The sequence below is a fragment of the Equus asinus genome, chromosome 21, assembly GCF_041296235.1.
Source record: "Equus asinus isolate D_3611 breed Donkey chromosome 21, EquAss-T2T_v2, whole genome shotgun sequence".
Lineage (NCBI taxonomy): Eukaryota > Metazoa > Chordata > Mammalia > Perissodactyla > Equidae > Equus > Equus asinus.
The window spans coordinates 51,767,514-51,785,604 of record NC_091810.1 but is presented as its reverse complement, the minus strand read 5'-3'; the positions used below and the strand labels follow the sequence as shown (position 1 = coordinate 51,785,604).

Here is an 18,091-nt window from a genome sequence, read left to right as displayed (position 1 = left end):
TCCCTGCTCCCTACCACCTGCTTTCCCAGAGCTGAACCTTGATCCCTGGGGTTTCAGGCTCCAGGAGAGAACCATCCACAGGGTCCCTGGGCCACTGCCAACTGACTCTGCCCGTGGCTTCCAACTCAGAGGCCCTGGAGGCTGGACTGGATCCCTACAGGAAACCCACAGGAGCTAAAAATAGTACACAAGGGACAAACAGAGTTCTGCATGCCAGCATTCACGCCACCATGCATGGAGGAGAGGCTGTCTTACAGGGGAGCCAGACTGGGGAGCCTGGGGGTCCGGAGCTCCACCACCCCAGACCTGATGGCTCACATGGGGGTGGGGTGCAGGGGGCTATGGGGACTTCGTAAGAACTAGAAACAGTACTGGACATGGGCAGAGCCCTGGGATAAGGGCTGAAGACTGAGTTTGAGGCCCCTGTTCCTCAGTGACCTTAGGAAGGGCACAACCCCTCGCTGGGCCTCAGTTCTTCATGAGTAAACAGGGGAGACAGATAAAAAGGTGGAAAAGGTTTTAGCTTTCAGGATATTCCTCTCCCCACGGCATTTAACACTAGAGAAGTGGAAACAGTACAAATGTTGGGCAGCGGGACATTGATTGAACAAGGTATTGTTGGGTTTCTATACAGTGTAATATCACACTACCTTTAACAATGACAACAATAACTGTAACACCCAGCATTTACTGGAGGCTTCTGCCGTGCAGGTGCTGTGATACTGTAGTTATACCCATTTTACAGACGAGGGATTGAAGCTCAGAGAGATTAAGTAGCCCCCTGAGAGCTCACAGCTGTCAATCTGAGCATGCCCCAGAAGTCTGTTTTAAGCTTTAATAACTTCAGAAGACATAAAGTATAAAGCAACAAATTTACAAGAAACAGGATTTGAAAGTTTAATTACTTAAATTTTCTTTGTGCTAATTTCGTTTTGTGGATTTTGTATAACTTTAACTTTTTTCAGTCAACTTTTCCCGTTTTCAGAGGGCGAAAAAGGAAATTTAAATAATTCAACTTTCAAACGGAGTTTCTTGTAAATTCGTAGCTTTATACTTCTGAGGTTACTGAAGCCTAAAACTGTACCAAGACTTTCGGGATACACTGTTATTCTAAGTCAGTTTGACTTCAGGGCCTGTGTGACAGTATTTGACAGTGTGTTTAGGGTGGGGTGGGGATCGAGGATGCTTGTGTTGGGTAGAAAGCTCTGGGGAAAAGCTATATGATAAGTAGCCTACAGAGAAATCTCAGCTGTATTCAACAGCCTGCAGAGAAGTGGAACCCACTTGGAGCAGTGGCCATCTCAGGCGACAATAGGGACACACATGACCGTATTCCCTCTCAGATTTCTTCATTGGACTTGCCCCACTTCTTGGATGGAAGGGTGATGAACTTTACAGGAAACAATGACACCCCTCCCCTCCTGGGCTGAGCCATCCCATCAAGGAGAGCCATCATGTTCTCAGCACTCCCATAATCCTTAGTTCACATAATCCTCCTATCAGCTCTATGATGGGAGTCTTGCCCTCTCCATTCCATAGATAAAGACATCAAAGCAGAGAAGAGTAATGGTTTGCCCAAGGCCACTGTCAGGCTCCCTAACCTCAGCCCAGTGCAGCAAGGACTCTCTGACCCTATGTCCCAAGGGTGACCTCCCTGGCTGGTCAGTGTGGCTTTCCCTAGCCTGGTCCATGACAGATCGCATGAGGAAGTTGGTGGGGGTGGCGGGGTGGGGGGCGGCAAGAGCTACAGCAAGTGATTTGGGCTTTAGTGGACTTCCTCTTTGCCTGACCAGGGAAGCCTGGAAAGGATGAGGTGGCCCAGCATCCCCAGCCCCCAATCTTTACTACCTACTGTCAAGGGTCTCCTCGATAAGTCCATTGGGCCTGCCGTCCTTTGTCAATAGCTCTCCCATTTCCCTGCCTGCCCTATCGTCACACAGCCCTGACACCTATGGGTGTCCACAGCTGGCCCTCTGCTCTCTGCAGCAGACTGTCTTGGTCCTTGCTCTTCTATGCACCTCCAGGAAAGATCCCCATGAGGCTCTGGATCTACAGGGTCTCCAGTTCTGAGGGCAGGCCCAAGGCCCAAAGCACCCCAGCCTGAGCAGGTCTCCACCTGTGTCCTTGGTGATGAGGAATACAGCGGCCCAACACCTGGGCTGTTTCTCCAGCACTCAGCAGGCAGGAGATGAATAGTAATGGAAGGAGGGAAAGGAGAGATGTGGGAGGATGGACCAGAGCAGTCTCCCCACCCTAGGCCTCCCCACTCCTGCTTCAAAGTCCTCCCCGGGCCTCCACAGCTCCTCAGATCCTCTCTCCCTCTATCCCTAGGTTGGCAAGGCTTACCCTGGAATGAGGACCAGAGTGCAATGAGGGCCAGCTTCAGTGTGAGGTCAGGGTCAGGGCTCAGACTGGGGCAGAGGCTGAGGGTCAGCCAGGATCAGAAAATGGTCCTCCAGTCCTTCCAGGGGGAACCCACCCTGTCCTGCCGGCTGCAGATACTGGCTCCTTCAGGAACCTTCCATAGCACCTGCAGCTGGCGACTCTGACCATATCATTCCTCTCCCCACCCCCCAGCTCTGGTGTCCAAGGTGATCAGAGCTGCCTCTGGGCAGGAAGCCAGCCCAGAAAGCCCAGGACATCCCTGAGCGCCTGTCACCATGGCGACCTGCCTGCCATGGCCCCCACCCCCACCCCAACCTGGGTCCAGCATGGTTTTTCAAATCCAGAACGTCAGAATGGGAAGGGCCTCCTAGATGAGCAGATTCCGGCCCCTCCCCTTGTCCCAGACGGAGAAACTGAGGCCCCAGTGGGGAAGGGAGGGTGGGACCTGTTGTTCAAGGACCTGACCCCAGCCTGTCCTCCCTCCCCCGCACTCCCACCCCTATGTCGGACCAGGTTGGGTTAGGGGAGGAGGGCAGTCTGGAGTCTGATCTCCCGGGAGCGGGGCGGGCCCTCCACCCACCGTGATGTGGGTGCGAGCAGCACAGAAACCAGACACCGACGATGAATAAATGATGCCCGCTCGCAGCCTGCGACCAGATCGCCACCGCCGAGCGCCGGCTGGCCAGCGGGCAGTCACAGAGCCACCCCTGCCGGCGGCCTCCCTCCGCTCCCCGACCTGCGGCCGAGGCCTGGCGGCGCGAAGATGGCGGGGCGGCGGCGAGGTGCGGGGCCCCTCTGGGCGCTGGGCGGCGCAGCGCTGGGGGTTTGCCTCGCGGGGGTCGCCGGGCAGCTGGTGGAGGTGAGGCGGGGCGGCGCGGAGGGGCGCGGGGTGGTGTCATCGTCCAGGCAGAGGGTGGGGGGCGCCTTTCTGACCGGGAGCCGGCTTTTTCCCCTCCTCTTGCCTTAGGAGACCTGGCTTAATGGGGTGACACAGCCCTGCCCCGAGCGCTTCTAGGCTGTGAGGGAGACAGCCCCCAATGGTCTGACGGGAGGGCACTACCCCTGATTTCAGGAGTATTAGCCTGATAGGGGAGACTGGCTCTGATTTTAGGGATCCCCAGTCTCCCTGAGAATACAGCCTTGCCCTGTCTGCTGTGGGACGCTCAGCCCCAGTCCTCTAGTCTTTGGTCTGATGGGGGCAGGGAGGGCATAGTCCTTGGTTTCAGCGACCTCTAGTCTCAGAGGGGAGATGTAGGCCCTAATCTTAGGGTGTGCTGGTGTGCTGGAAGAAACAGCTTCTGTCTCCAGAGATCCTGCAGGGTCCCCTGTCTAAAGGGGGAGACACAACCTTGGGAAGGAGGTGAGGGCATTCCACGCTGGAGGGTGGGGGCAGGAGGATGAGGAGCCCCTTTATGGAGCAGCCATGTGTTGAGTCTGACTCCATGCGGAGCACTAGGTCCTGGAGGGGAGGGGCAGGCAGGGCAGGACCCAGGGACTCGGAGGACTTACTCGGTCTGGTGGTAACGGGGAGCTAGCAAAGGTTTCTGAGCAGAGTCATGATGGGTCCTGGTTTGGAAGGAGGAGAAAAATTGGAAGAGGTACATAGTTGGGAGAACTGGGAGGAGCTGCTGAGATAGCCCAGGAAGAGGTGAGGAGGATGGCTGAGGTGGTTGGCCAGGAGCTTAGCTGGGCCAGGAAGGGCTGAGAGGGCAAGGGTGGGGACATCTGCAGCCTCTCTGGTCTCTCTGGACCCCATTCCTGCTGAGCCAGGAAGGGGAGCCAAAGAGGCAGACAGGACCCAGAATTCTGGAGCATGAGGCCAGAGGGAGTAGGCCCCAGAGGTGAGCCAGGGAGAAGTAGGGGATGGAGCCTGTGCAGGCAGGGGTGGAGTGGAGAGAGCAGAGGAAGAGAAGTGCAAGAGACAGGAGGCACCCAGGAGAACCCTTGAGGGACAGGTGGTAGGGGACAGGATGGGAGATGGAGGACAGACCCATACTGGGGGTCTGAGGGACATGGGAAGACAGCCCTGCACCCCAATGCTAGCCTGTCCCTGCTGCTGACCAAGGGGTGTGATTAGAAGGCTGGGCTGGAGTCAGATGTCAGCTCCAGTGTCCCTGTAAGGGGAGCCAGGCTGGCTTGAGCCCCATGGAATGTACTTGGGCCCCTCACCAGCTGCCCTGAGGCCTCGGGTGCAGAAACTCAGTTGGCCTGGGTATAGGAGAAGCCTGAGGGTGGGGGTCGAGTCAATTCTGAGCCAAGGACTCTTCCCCCCCAGCACCCAGGAGCATGTCTTCTCCCAGCTCATCAAGGGAAATTGCATTTGGACTCCATCTGCCTGCCAGCTGCCTACAGCCTGAGCAAGGGCCTGGCCAAGCCCAGGGGATCGAGGGAAGCACCAGAAAGATGGGCAGGGCGGAGTTCACACCCCCCACTACCCCAGCCCCTACAGGCACCACCCTCCATCTGGCTGGAAGGCTCTGATGCAGGCCAGGACCTCCAAGCTTCAGAGTTCAGACCCCAAGCAGTACCCACCACAAGGAGATGCCTGACTGTTACCTGTTACCTGTTACCCTCCACCCAAGATCCCTATTGGGGTGAGAGCACAGGCTCAATTCCACCCAGAACAAAGCTGGAACAAGAATGTGTCAGGAGTGAGCTCTCAGCTGCCCAGGCTCAGAATCTGAGATCCTTACTCTGGCCCTCCAAGTCTTCCAGTCATACCACCCAGCCAGGCCAACACACTAAGCCTTAGAATCAGGGCCCAAACCCTGGCCCTGACACTACAGAGGTGTGCCCAACCACACCCACATGTACTCCAACCACACGTGTTGCCCCATACCCACAAATGTGTGCCCATTCCCATATGTGTGCTCCAATCCCATATGTATGCCCCAGCCCCACACACGTTCCCTGAACCTACACATGTGCCTGACCCCACACGCATGTTCCTCAACCCCATATACATGTGTCTGACCCCACAAATGGATCCAGGCCACTGGGATGATGCCGAAGAGCCGTGTCTTCTTGTTAATTTTACGACTCAGGTTGGGTAGAGAGAGCTTCCCAAATAGCCCTGGAAACACCTCACTCAAGTTACTAATGAAGAGAGTGGGGCCCAGAGAAAAGAAGGCTCCCACCCCAGTTCACCCTGGTGAGGAGAAAAAAACTGGGGAATCATGTACCCACCCCTGGAGCACAGACCCTCTGGGTTCCCTGGGGCAGGCTCCTGATCCTTTCTGAGCGTCCCCAACATAGACTGAAGGGGGCTCTTCATTAGATAAGGAGTACCTGGCTTGTGGCAGGTGCCCAGTCCACGCTTATGGAAAGACTGGATGGATGGTCAGTTGGGCTGTGGGTTATCTTTCCTGCCCAGAGAGCCAGAAGAGACTCCTCATGTCGGTCCTTATGTGGTTAATGAAGGGATAATGTATTGCACAAATGCCCCAGGGTCCTCTCTCCCTCCAAGCACTAACCCTCATCCACACCCCTCTGTGAAACTCGGTGACAGAGATGAATCATATCTCTCTTAGCCTTGCAGGTCAGGGACAAGTCTTGCTCAGAATCCCCAGAGCAGGGGGCCATGTCCACTCAGACTCCAGGGCAGGGCCATGTCCCATAGACCCCCAGGGTGGAGCCATGTCCCTTCAGGTCCTCAGGGCAGGGTGGTGTCCCAGGCTGTGCTGTGCTCTGCTCAGCCTTGCTCCAGCCATGCTTACATCTTTTGGCCTCCAGGTGTCGCTGCTGTGTTGCAGACAAACTATCTAGTCCTGTCCTGTGAGGACTCTGGCCTAGCCTTCTCGTCAGAGGTGGTGACTCCGGTAGGACATGCAACTGTTGAGGCACCTGGTGTGGGTCCTGGCCAGGCAGGAGAGCCACAGGGCACTGACTCCGGCTCCATACCCCACCCCACCACACTGAGGGTAGCAAGAGCAAAGTTCCCCAGGGCAGCACAGGCCTTGCCTTGTCTCTGGCCTTGGTCCTGACACCCCATCTGCTTTTGTGGGGCCAGGACTGGAGTGAAGGAGAGGCCTGCAGGCTGCCTGCAGGGGCCTTGAACCTGATTGCCCCTCCGGGCCTCAGTTTCCCCAAGCATCAAGTACCCTCACCCTCCAATCCCCAGCTCCACAGTTCTGAGGCTCTGCTCTCTTCTCTTGTTCTAAATCTGGAACTTCCTAAGGTCTAGGGTGTTGGCTGTGAATGTATAAGACACTTGATTCTAGGAGATTCTGAAATGCTTGAGCTGAGTCCTTGCTGAGACCTGGGCCTCTCTTGGCCCAGTCCCAACCCCCGGCCTCTGCCTGGCTCACTCCCCTCTTTCCCGACTCACAGCCCAGCACGGCCCCGCCCAAGCCCAAGCCGCCCCCGCTGACCAAGGAGACCGTGGTGTTCTGGGACATGCGCCTGTGGCACGTGGTGGGCATCTTCTCGCTCTTCGTGCTGTCCATCAGTGAGTAGCTGCTCCCTGCCCTCCCCACCACACCACAGCGGGAGCACAGCACCCCCCTGCCCCAGCACTACCCCCAGGGGTTCAGAGCAGCAATTCCGGGCAGTGCAAGCAGGCCAGGCGCCCACAGGAGGCCCGCTGTGGTTTCTGGCACCTCTTGATCCACACAAAGTCCCTGTGGAGGGCTGACAGGCCAGTGGTGACCTGAAGTTTCAATTCTGCCCAACCGGGGAAGCAGCCACATGGCAATTATGGTAATTACAGGGGACTCCACTGAACCAGGACAGGACGTGTCATTTTTCCCTATCGCTGGCCTCCTGATGCTTTTCCGGCAGTTTGGCCAGCTTAAAGGGCCCACACCCAGGGGCCCCACCAAGGCCACCCTTAGTTGCAGCTCAGCCCAGAGGCTCCCCAGACACCTAGCAGATGTGACTCCCAGGCTGCAAACCTTGCCTTGTCAAATACTATTTCCCTGGAACGACTCACACCCACCTCCATTAAAAACAGGAGACCCTTTCCTCCCTTGGCACTGGGAGCTGCTTGATGCAAAGTTGCAAAAGAAATGGGCTTGGCATGTTCCCTTCAGTCGTCCTTCTGGAGGTGGGGGGTCTGAGGTTGGGGAAAGAGGTCAGGGAAATGCCAGCTGGGTGGGCAAGGCCACCATGGCACAAAGCAGAGTCTGACAGAAGTTCCTACAAGGTCGGGTAGGGGGGTTGGGGGATGCAGGCAGAGAAAGGAAAGAAAACCCACTCGCCCTGCAAAGGCTTCAGAGAGGAGGGGTCCTCTGAGTGCAGTTCTGAGGGAAGATGGGTGGGGTTTTGGCAGGTGGGCTACTGGGAGGGCATTCCAGGCAGAGGGGATGGTGTGCGCAGAGGTGGGAGGAAACAGCCTCCACACAAGCTCTCAGATAACCCCTAGAGGACAGTTACTGAGCACGCCTTGGGCTGGGGGCTAAAGCGGCATTTAAGTTCTAGCCAGAGCTGTCCTGGGATGAGGTCCCTGGAGGGCAGGGCTGACCGCAAAGGGCCATCCACATGTGGGGGCTCCAAGGGAGAGAAGCACACCTGATTTGCACGTGCTTCTCCTGGCACCGGAAGTGCCCTCCCAAGGGAAAATATCCACCTCGTACCATCATTTCTTCACAGCTCCAGTGGGAGCAGGATCTGAGCAAGAGGCTACTCAGGCCTCTCTATGGAGGTCCCACAGACAGACAGGTGTGGCTGCAGCCTCAGCCCAGGTGTCAAGAGAGGGGCACAACCCTCAGCACCAAGAGGCAGGGTTGGGTGGGGGCATCTGCTCTGCAGGGGCCATAGAAACAATCTGGGGTGCAGATCCAGGAGCAGCTCTGGGGGGCCCCAGGAGTAGAGCTGAGAGCACTGTGGGGCCTCGAAACACGCAATGGCCTCTCTCAGGCTCTGCTCAGCCTCAGATGGTGGAGGTGCCTGAGGCCACATGAGAAGATTGCAGTATCAGAGCCAAGGAGGCACTTGGACATCAACCACACAGAACAACTCCTATTCCTAACCCCATTTCCTAGAAGAGGGCAAGGGCTAGTCCCACAGGCCCCAGAGCAGCAGGTCAGCACCTACTGCCCTCCATGCAGAGCTCTAGGGAGTAGGGATGACACAGCTCCATCTCCTGGGCAGGAAATATCTTTCCTGCTTCCCAGTCCGCTTGGGCCTAGGCAGTGCAGCTCTAGGGGAGCATCACCCCCAGAGCCTTGTGGAGAGGCTGGGGTTGGATGGGGTGCCTCTGGGGGATCTCCTTCAGCCCAGGGACTCATATCCCAAGCCCCTGCCTGGGCCCTGGAACTCGATCCAAGACACTTTGTTTCTCTCCTTCTTTGAAGGGAAGCAACCAGGCCAGGCTGGGTAGGACAAGCCTGGAATGAGGGGCTGTGTTTGAGCCCCACTCTGGCTGCCAATAGCTGCCCTCTGAGCTCTCTTCTTTGTGGATAGCCTGAATGGGCATGGTCCTGAGGAGGTGCCTGGTGGCTGGCTGGAAGGGGTGGCCCAAGCCAGTAGGGTCAGGGTGGGGGACCAACCTTGAGCCTCAGGCATACACACAGAGATCCGGAGAAGACCAGAACCAGCTCTTTGGCTAAGTAAGGCCTGCTGTCTACTCAGGTCTACCCGTGGACAGCCATGTACAGTCAGACCTACTGCTGAGGTTCTGGTGCAGTGCTCCCCAGCTCCCCCATCCATTCATTCAGGAGTCCAGTCCCGTCCTCAGCAGCAAAGGCTTTGAGACCATCTCATCCATTCATTCATTTTTTTCTTTCATTCTGTGAGTCTGGGTGAGACTCAGTAGGGCTACAATATTTGGTTTAAGAGGTTGCACAAGATGACCCCAGAGGGTTCTCCAGCCCAGGCCACGTAGGTCTGATCCATCTTCCCCAAAATAGGCCTGGCTTGTCCTGCCTGGCCCTCCTGTCCCCGGGAGTCTGCCAGGAAGCTATGTCTGGTCATCTGATTTATAATAGGAAGCAGCTCCATCCCCTTCCCTGAGGCTGGGGCCAAGGTGGTCAGACTGTGGGGGCCTTAGAAAAATAAACTCAGTCCGTCTGGGTCCTGGCAGCCCTGCTCTGCCATGCCCATCACTAGACAGGCCAGCTCCATGCTCTGGCCCAGCTTGCGTGGGTGCAGCTGCCCTCAGCTGGAAAATGGCTCCTGGAATAACTTGGTCTGAGGTGAACGCCCCAGGGCAAGGTCTGTGCCCTCTCACCGGTTCTTGCAGCCAGGAGGAGCCCAGGCTTGTCCTCAGGGAGGTTGAGGAGGATGCAGCCATGTCCTCCAGTGTCTGAAGCAGCTCTGGTCCTGCTCTCAGGAGCCTGGGGAGGAAAAACTAGGATGCACTAGGAGCCCAGAGGCTTGCATGGAAGCACAGGACAGTCTCCAAGAAGTTGGAGCTGGAGCCATAGGGCAGCCCTCTGCCCTGCCCTCTGGGAACTCTCAGTCTAGTCAGAAGGACCCTCAGGACCAGGGCCAGCGATGGGGCTAATGCAAAATGAAAACATGAGACCCATTGTTCAAAAATTATTACGAATTTCAAGATAGTGACCGCAGAGTAATATATTAAACCAAGCACAAGGCCCTTCTAAGAGGGGGCCCTGTGTGACTGTACGAAGCCAGCCCCGCTTAGGAAAGATAGCTTGGAAATCCCAGAGCCCACAGGGGTTTTGTCAAGATGTGGAGCCTCCTGCTGCAGTCTCTGGGTAAGACACACATAGGTAGGCAGAGGCAGGCCTAAAGTTGGGTACCACTCCTGAGGTGTCCAAGCTCCGGCCCCGGCCAAGCCTGCTCTGTCCCTGCTACAGTTATCACTCTGTGCTGTGTCTTCAATTGCCGCGTGCCACGGACCCGGAAGGAGATTGAAGCCCGGTACCTGCAGCGAAAGGCAGCCAAGATGTACACGGACAAACTGGAGACTGTGCCACCCCTCAACGAGCTCACAGAAATCCCTGGAGGTGAGCAGGCCCGAGCCCCCAGCCCCACCACCATCCAACCTTGCTGAGCCAATCAGCTCCTCAGCCCTGCTGCCCAGTGTCCTTCCTCCCAGCCCTGTTTCTGGAGACAAGAGCACAGAAACAGGTCAGAGAGAGGCAGGTAAAACAAGGAGCTATTCTGCAGGTGGGAGAGGTTTGGAATGAGTGAAGGGCTGGCATGGGAGGCTCTGCTGCAGGCCCTGGGACCCTGCCTTCCTCCTGCCACACATCTCTTTCCTCTCCCCCACAGAGGACAAGAAGAAGAAGAAGAAGGACAGCGTGGACACAGTGGCTATCAAGGTAGAGGAGGATGAGAAGAACGAGGCCAAGAAGAAGAAAGGAGAGAAATGAGGAGAGCGTCCTGGAGGTGGAGCTGGGGTTGGCAGGCCCTGGGGCTCAAGTCCTGGCCAGGATCCAGGCACCTTAGACTCCAAGCTCATCCATGGACCATAGAGGTTGCAGAACATCTTCTCCCTGCTCAGAAGGGGAGCTGGGGTCCATGGCCACGTCCTTATGGCCCACTGGGGCAGGGACAAGACTGCACCAGCTGTCTGACCTCCCAGCCTGGACTCCACTATTTTCACCCCATCCACATGGCCACTCAGCAACACTGGTCTTGGGCCACTGTCCTGCAGATCCAGAGCAGCCTCACACCTACCCAGGCATGCCTCTGTCCCACTCCTTCTGCCAGGAACAGCAGTGGCTAAAGGAGTAACAGGATGTGGGTTCCCTTCTGGAAGGGGATGGCTGAACTGGATAGGCTAAGGTATAAGGTCATCCCCAGGCTGGTCACTAGGAGAGAGAGGGTCACTGGAGGGGGTTGTGGCAGCAAGAGGTTCTCGGATTTGGCTAGAGAGTAGCCCTGGTGGGGAGCCATGCTCCAAGCCTGGCATGGGTTCTTGCTGAAGTGGGTGAGCAGAGGTGGCCCAGAAGCAGGAGAACCCCAGTCCAGCAGATACCAAGCTCAGGCAATGGGGTGCGCTTGTTTTACACATTGTGATGGGGCTGAGGCTGCCAGGGGGTGAGGCCCAGGGGCTCGGGGCTGGGGGCTGCAGGCATGCAGAGGACGAGGCCAGCAGGCCAGAGGAAGACAGCGCCCCTTCTTGGGAATCCAGGGAATATTTGAGAAGCCAAGAGGGACCTTGGGCTGCCCTGGTAGCCCTTCCTATGCTCAGCTGTGGGGGCCACAGGGCCCTAGGGGATCACCACAGCAGGCAGTTAGGGCTTGAGGCAGCAGCCAGCCTTCTACCTGCTGAATATAACAGCAGGCCGTGCCTCTTCCGCCATTCTCAACTGTGTTGCCTAAAGGAAGCGCGGCTGGCCAGAAGCAATCGCCACCTGAGGACTGCCTCCTTGGGGATGGGAGATGCAGAGGGGTTTCCAGATGGCAGTGAATGTCAGCTGAGGCGCCCAGACCTGGGCCTAGAGACTGAGGAGACACCAGAGAAGGTTTCTGAGCCAGGGGAGGTGCTGGAAAAGCTCACGCTGCCTCTGCAGCCTGCAAAGACGTGTAAATAAAGCTGAGTGCCTTCTCCTACCCGAGTGCCTGCTCGCCTGCTCGTACCTGAGTGACCTGAGACGACCCTTAGCCTGTCCCCATCCCTCAGCATTTATATGGAGGGTGATGCAGCAATCCGTGACAGGTGGTGCAGGCCAGGTTGAAGTTCCCTCCCTGACTTTTCTCCCAGCCTCAGTTAGGATGAGCTGGAGGGGGAGACGGTGGCCAAGAGGCTGCGGGGCAGCTGCAACCAGCTGGGCCCAGGCCTGCTTGCACTCCACTCTCCTCCACTCCACCCCGTGGCTTTCAATAGGCCTTTGACGGTCTGAGCCTGGTGCTGGGGACACAGAGTCGTCAAGCCTGGATCATTATTATACAAGGGCAAAGATCCAGGCTGACATGGGGGAAGGAGCACAGGGTCTTGGAGCAGCAAGGGGCGAGAGATGGCAGAAGGCCCTGCTGTGGAAGCTGAGTACTCACGCTGCCACCAGGTGGGAACGGGTGGCTGACCTATGGGCTATGGGCTTCTCATATATAGGGTTGTGGCAAGGTCATTCCACCCATACAGGCCAGAGCCATCATGTGTGGCCAGGCAGCAGAAGCCCAGAGGGGCAGGGGCCACTTGAAGGCAAACAGAGCTGGTAAAGCAGCTGGTAAAGCCTGAGGGAGTCCAGGCCCCAGCTCCATCTGCCCCACCAGCTGCCTTCCTGACCCCTGACCTGGGCCTCCACTCACCCTGTATGGAGAGGCATGGGTGCTGATGGTGGGGATAATGTCTGATCCCAGTGGGCACTTGCCCCATCTCCAGGCAGAGGCAGGGCTAGAGGGTCAAAGTTCACTACAGTGCTTCAGGGCAATGACAAGGTATGTTCTAGCTACTGGCTGGAAGGGCCAGAGGCAAGGAGAGGCTGATTCCCACTACGGTATCACAGAAAGGACACCTTGTGGCCCAGACCGAGCCGTACCCTCCCCCCAGCCTTGGGCTGTGTCCGGCAGCTGCAGCTTCAGCCTGGGCAGTATGTTCTGGGCCCTCCATCATCTAACCCCAGTATCATCCCTTCACACTCCCTCTACCTTCCTTGGGAGCCACTCCAAACCTCTGGAAACTGCCCTGAGTTTCCCATCCCACCCTGGTCTGGTTCACTCATCTCCCACTCAAACAGCCCAGGGAGCGAGGGGCTTCGGAGGTCCAGGAAGGCAGAGGCATCGGGAAGAGAAGTGTTTAATTAAGCACCCAGGCTCTGCCCTGCCTTGCGGGACTGCGAGAGCTGCACCTGCAGCATTCTGGGCACTGAGGGCAGCGAGGAGCGGCCTGGGCAAGGAAGGGCACCCCCAGGGACGGCGCTGAGTGTCAGAGCGCAGTAAGGAGGCTGAGGGGCAGCGGCAGCACCAGGAACAGGGCCCTGGGTGGGGCTGGCAGAGCCTGCCCGTTGACACGTTCCCAGATCCAGTGCTGGTAGGAGGAGATCTGCAGGTAGATGGGCGGGGGCTTGCTCTTCTTGCAGCCGGGGCCCCAGCTCACCATCCCCACTAGGTACCACGTGCTCTCCACAGGGCAGGCCAAGGGTTCACCACTTGTCTCCTGTGGGGAGGGGTGGGGAAACAAAAACATGTGGCCTGAGGGAGACAGGACCCCACTCAGGGATAAGCAGAGTGCTCTCACATGAGATCTTCTCCACAGCCCCCAAGGTCACATAGCCGAGAGGTGCCCTTGAGGTCTAAACCCAAGAGATCTTCCTCAGAGGGCTTCATCTCCCATCTCTCTCCATGTCAGCCCTCCATCTCTCATCTCTTTAACACCCACCCTCCATCTTCCCACCATTCCCCATCCTTCTTTCTCATCAACCTCCATCCTCACCCCCCATCTCCTCCCTCCATCCCATCTCTCCTCTCTATCTTCCCCCTCATCACCCCTGCTCATCCCTCCCCACTCTTAACCTCCTCTCCCTCCTTCCCCTCCCCATTCCTTCAGGTCCCGCCTCCCCTGTGCCCTGAGCCCCACTTCTGGCCAGGTGCCCTTGGAGGTGAGTGAGTGAGGGGGAGAGGTGCTCACATAGCAGAACTGCTCCCTGTCCAAGTCCTCTGCACAAATCATCTGGGAGTTGATGATCCGAACCAGAGAGGGGATTTTGGAGAACCTGTGATAGACGTAGTCACACTCCGTGCTGTTCACAACAGTGACTTCCTTCTCCTGAATGGTCCGGAACTGGGGCCATACACCTGGAGGACAGGGGCCCCTGTTTAGGCTTAGCAGTTTTGCTGCTGCCCACTGCCACCAGCCTTGTCTCTGTCCTCCCTTTGCTCCTTGCCTCTGCTACTTGCCCCACAACAGCCCTGGAGACCTCTCCAGGCTCAGGTCACCTTCCATTGCAGCTGACACTTCCCAAGGGCTGCTCAATATAGAGACCTTGGAGCAGGCTGCCCACCATCAGGCGTTACTGGACCTGGTCTCACTTCCTGCAGATTCCAATCCACTGAGTCCATTCCTACTTCAGTATCTTGGCTTTTGTCCTTCCTTCTATCCTGAATGCCTGCCAAGCCCCTCTTGGGCCCAAATCCCTCCTTTTCTTCAAGCCCTCCCCACAGGCCTCTTCCTCCCCTGAGCCTGCCCAGACTGCCCTCCGTGGGTCCCAGACACTGCTTACTCCCTTCCTCCCTCTCGTCAGTGTGTCTGTCCCTAGCCTGAGCTCCTGGAGGGCAGGAGACTTCTCACCATTCCCAGCCATTCCCCAGACAGGCCACAGCAGGAAAGTCAAAAGGCCACCTCCCACCCCCCACGCTCCCCCCTGGCCTGGAACCCTGTGGGCTGTCTTTAGGCAGTCGGCTCTGTGAGGCCATAGGGAAAGACATCTTTCTTGTGGGAAAGGGATAGGGGGCTCCCTGAAGGGAGTGGACATTCCTGGGGCTCGTGAGGAAATGGACACTTGGATGGGCCTCGGACAATACTCCTGCTCTTTGGGCCTTGCTCGTAAATTGGAGTGAAGAGGGATTGAGGGCCACTGCAGGGACGGGGGAGCCATGAGTGGACCCTGAGTGACTCCCAACCTCCGGGTGCAGACTACCCTTAGCCAGCCATGGGGAGTCTTCTGGGGAGCTTTTCACAGACACAGAACCCTGCTCCTCTCACCTCAGATGTTCTACTTCAAGTCATGGCTGCCCTGGGATTGTGCACAGACAGCAAGATATTACTCTGTGCCCACTCTGCCTTCAAAGAGGGCCTATTTCCATGCTCTGGCCTGGGCCTGAGAGTTCACGGGCAATCTGGGTCCCCTAAGGCCTGAATGGCCAGGATATGCTCACTGCTCAGACGCCAGAGATTAGAGTCCAACAGGAAGGTCCAGGGGCAGCAGGCTCCCTGGGGAAGGTGTCTCAGAAACATCTGTCCATGGTAGACTCAGCCTGCACCCAGTCCTCTCCTGTGCCACCCACCCTGGTCCTGGGAGGTTCCCACTCACCATCAGCCCTGGGGCGGCCCCAGCCCGTCACGGTGCAGAGGGACTGGTCCTTCATCACATAGTCCAAGCCAGGCAGGCAGATGGGCCCGATGTACTTGCTGTACTCGAGTGCCCACTCAAGCTTGAGGAGGGCAATGTCGTTGTCCTGGCCGATCCAGGACCAGTACCGACGGGACTGGAACTTGCTGTTCACGATGACCTGGCTCACCGGGACATCGGAAGTAGTCTGCGCCATCTGGTCAATCCACGGGCTCCCCGCCCGCACTGAATAGACAACATCCCGCCTAGGGGAACCACGAGGGGAGTCTGCCATCAGCTCCTGGCACCCCACCCCAGTCTCCACCCCATTCTCCGCCCCACTGTTGCACTCGGAGCACCGGCCACCCACCTGCTTCAATCCCCCTGAGTCTACTCCTCACAACAGATGTGAACAGGGCCCTGCATACACACTGTGTGCTCCAGTACTCACACAACCCTGCATTTTATGGAGGAGGAAACCAAGGTTCAGAGAAGCCCAGTGACCGGCTCAAGGCTACACAGCTAGGGAGTGGTGGAATGGGGACATAGACCCAGTTTTCTCTGGTTCCAAACTCTAGACTCTGTTCAGCGCCCTGTGCTGGGCCCTGGAAGTGACAGAGGCTCCATGCAGTTAGCCACGGCCTCGCCCTCCAGCCTCCTTTCCTGGTGTGCCCCTGGGGTCTCTATGTCCGCCTTTAGGCTTGGAGCACACTTCTCCACAGGTCAGCCCTCACGGCCAGCACAGATGTTACCCTCAGGCTGTTCCTTGGCCCTGGAACCTGGGCATGCCCTCTTGCTTGTCCCCACATCCACCAGACTCCCCTGTGAGTATCTATCTTCTCATCTGTCTTCCCCAGCAACCTGAGAGGAGGGATGTGTCCCCTCTCTCCCCAGTGCCCAGGCAGGGCCTGGCTTCAAAGGAGTGTCAAAGGCTGTCAGTTGAAAGGAAGGAACGAGAAAGTGAAGCAAAGGGTGTGGATTGAAAGAATTAGGACCTTCTTTCTGCGGCTAAGAGGAAGGGAGCCTGGACAATGGCTTCCAAGCCTCCATTTCCCATCCATGGAACAACTGCACGAGACTGAGGCACAAGGTGAGGGGAGCCAGCTCCCACTCCCGGTAAGGAACCTGCACCTGCTTGGAGCTGGGGTGAGGCTGGGGCTGGGACCGTGGGGTTCCACAGAGGGCATAGCTGCTGCTGACAGGCCAGCTGGTGGGATGACTGAGCCCCCAGTGGCTCCACACACCTTTCCGCCCACCCACCTAGGCACCCACTCACTGGATCAGGCAGTGGGCCACAGTCAGCACCCACTGGGAGGCAATGAGGGTGCCTGCGCAGATGTGTGTGCCATTGGCCTGCACACTGACCATCCATGGCCACCGCCGAGCCATGGCCTCTGGGTCCCTGAGGGTGGGGTCCTGCTCGTAGGAGAAGCCGCAGGCTGAGGAGGAAGGTGAGAGCTTGATGAGGGATAGGCCCTTCCAGCTACATCCAACAGCACCTTCCCCACCCCGCCCCCTCAGCTTGATCTACCCACTCTCCAACCGCGGGCCTGTACCCATCCAATGATTCTCCTTTCACCAGTCATCACATACTGATGCTGTCCACATTTGGACTGGGGTCTCCAGCCGCTGAGGGGCCTAAGTGCTCCCCAGGAATCCCTCTCTCTGTTCCCACAGCCTGAGTCCCAGAGCATTCCCAGCTGACCAGCCTGGTGCACCACTGGCTCCTTTGTCCTGGCTAAGCAGCCCCTCAGAGCTGGCCAGACCCTTCACAAACTCATCCATGTTTCCATCTGGTTCCCCCTACTTCAGCCAAGGCAGAACCCTCTCCCTCCTCTGGGAACCCCCTCCTGTGATTCAGTGAGAGAAAGAGGCAGTGACCTAAGAAAAAAATGGGCAAAGGACAATGGGCATGACAGACACATCCCGAGGACAAAACCCCAGCAGCAAACCCGCACAGCAGCTGCCCAGCCCCTTCTGTCCTCAGGAAGGGCAGCCTGAAGTCGCAGGCAGTTCTGCTCCACACCACCTGCCAGGCAAACTAATTGTCCCTGATGCCCTAGTTGGTGAGGATGATGGCCCCAGACCATTCACTCACTGGGAGCCTGGGGCAGGGCAGGCTGGGCAGGGCAGGGCCTGGTGGACAGGCCACTGGCCCCACAGCCTGGGCAGGCAAGTGAGAACATGCAGCCCACCCACACTCCTGGACTTTCCTTGCCTCCTACCTCCACAGGATGGGAGGCCTGGCCCACAGTAAGGGCTCAAGAGACACTCCCTGCCTCTTTCTCCTCTGTCCCTTCTGTCCCCAGGGATCAAATGTTCTTAAGACTGCTTGGCAGCCTCCTCCACCGTGGAGTCCAGTACTCACTGGGAACAAAGTCGACGGTGACTTTAGAAACAGGGTCCGGCCACCTGATGGTGAAGGTCTGCGGCCGGAAGGTGGACACCAGCCTGTGGAGGCGAGGTTCGCCTGAGGGACCGGTGCCACTGGGGGCACAGGGGGCGCCAGGGTCAGTGGGAGCAGCCATGCACAGCGCCCCCGGCGCTTCGCCCGCGCCCAAGCAGCCTGTGGAAGGATGCAGAGGGTCAGAGGCGGTCTGGCCCGGTCCGGGCGGGGACGGGGCGGGGCCAGGGCTCACCCGCGGGCCTCAGCAGCAGCAGCAGCAGGAGAACGGTGGGCGCGGGGGCAGACATCCGGGAACCCCGCTTCCCGCACCGGGATTCCATCCCTAGGTAGCAGTGACTGCGCGGCGGTGCTCCTCTCGTGGCAGCGCTCCTGGTGCCCGCCCCACGACGGCGCCCCCCAT

At 58.0% G+C, this 18,091-nt stretch overlaps 2 protein-coding genes across 2 annotated transcripts; one reads left to right on the top strand and one right to left on the bottom strand.

Annotated features, from left to right (window-relative positions):
- The first annotated feature begins 2,787 nt into the window (after nucleotides 1–2,787).
- TMIE (transmembrane inner ear) lies at nucleotides 2,788–11,847 on the top strand. Its single transcript, XM_044755009.2, has 4 exons — nucleotides 2,788–3,244; nucleotides 6,715–6,832; nucleotides 10,146–10,295; nucleotides 10,564–11,847. The coding sequence occupies exons 1-4, from the start codon at nucleotides 3,149–3,151 to the stop codon at nucleotides 10,662–10,664; spliced, it is 465 nt and encodes a 154-aa protein (XP_044610944.1). The 5' UTR covers nucleotides 2,788–3,148; the 3' UTR covers nucleotides 10,665–11,847.
- Nucleotides 11,848–13,018: 1,171 nt separating this feature from the next.
- On the bottom strand, nucleotides 13,019–17,840 carry PRSS50 (serine protease 50). The gene is made up of 5 exons (XM_044755008.2): nucleotides 17,653–17,840; nucleotides 16,561–16,723; nucleotides 15,267–15,550; nucleotides 13,865–14,031; nucleotides 13,019–13,393 (listed from the first exon to the last, which is right to left on the bottom strand). The coding sequence occupies exons 1-5, from the start codon at nucleotides 17,810–17,812 to the stop codon at nucleotides 13,163–13,165; spliced, it is 1,005 nt and encodes a 334-aa protein (XP_044610943.2). The 5' UTR covers nucleotides 17,813–17,840; the 3' UTR covers nucleotides 13,019–13,162.
- Between the last annotated feature and the right edge of the window lie 251 nt (nucleotides 17,841–18,091).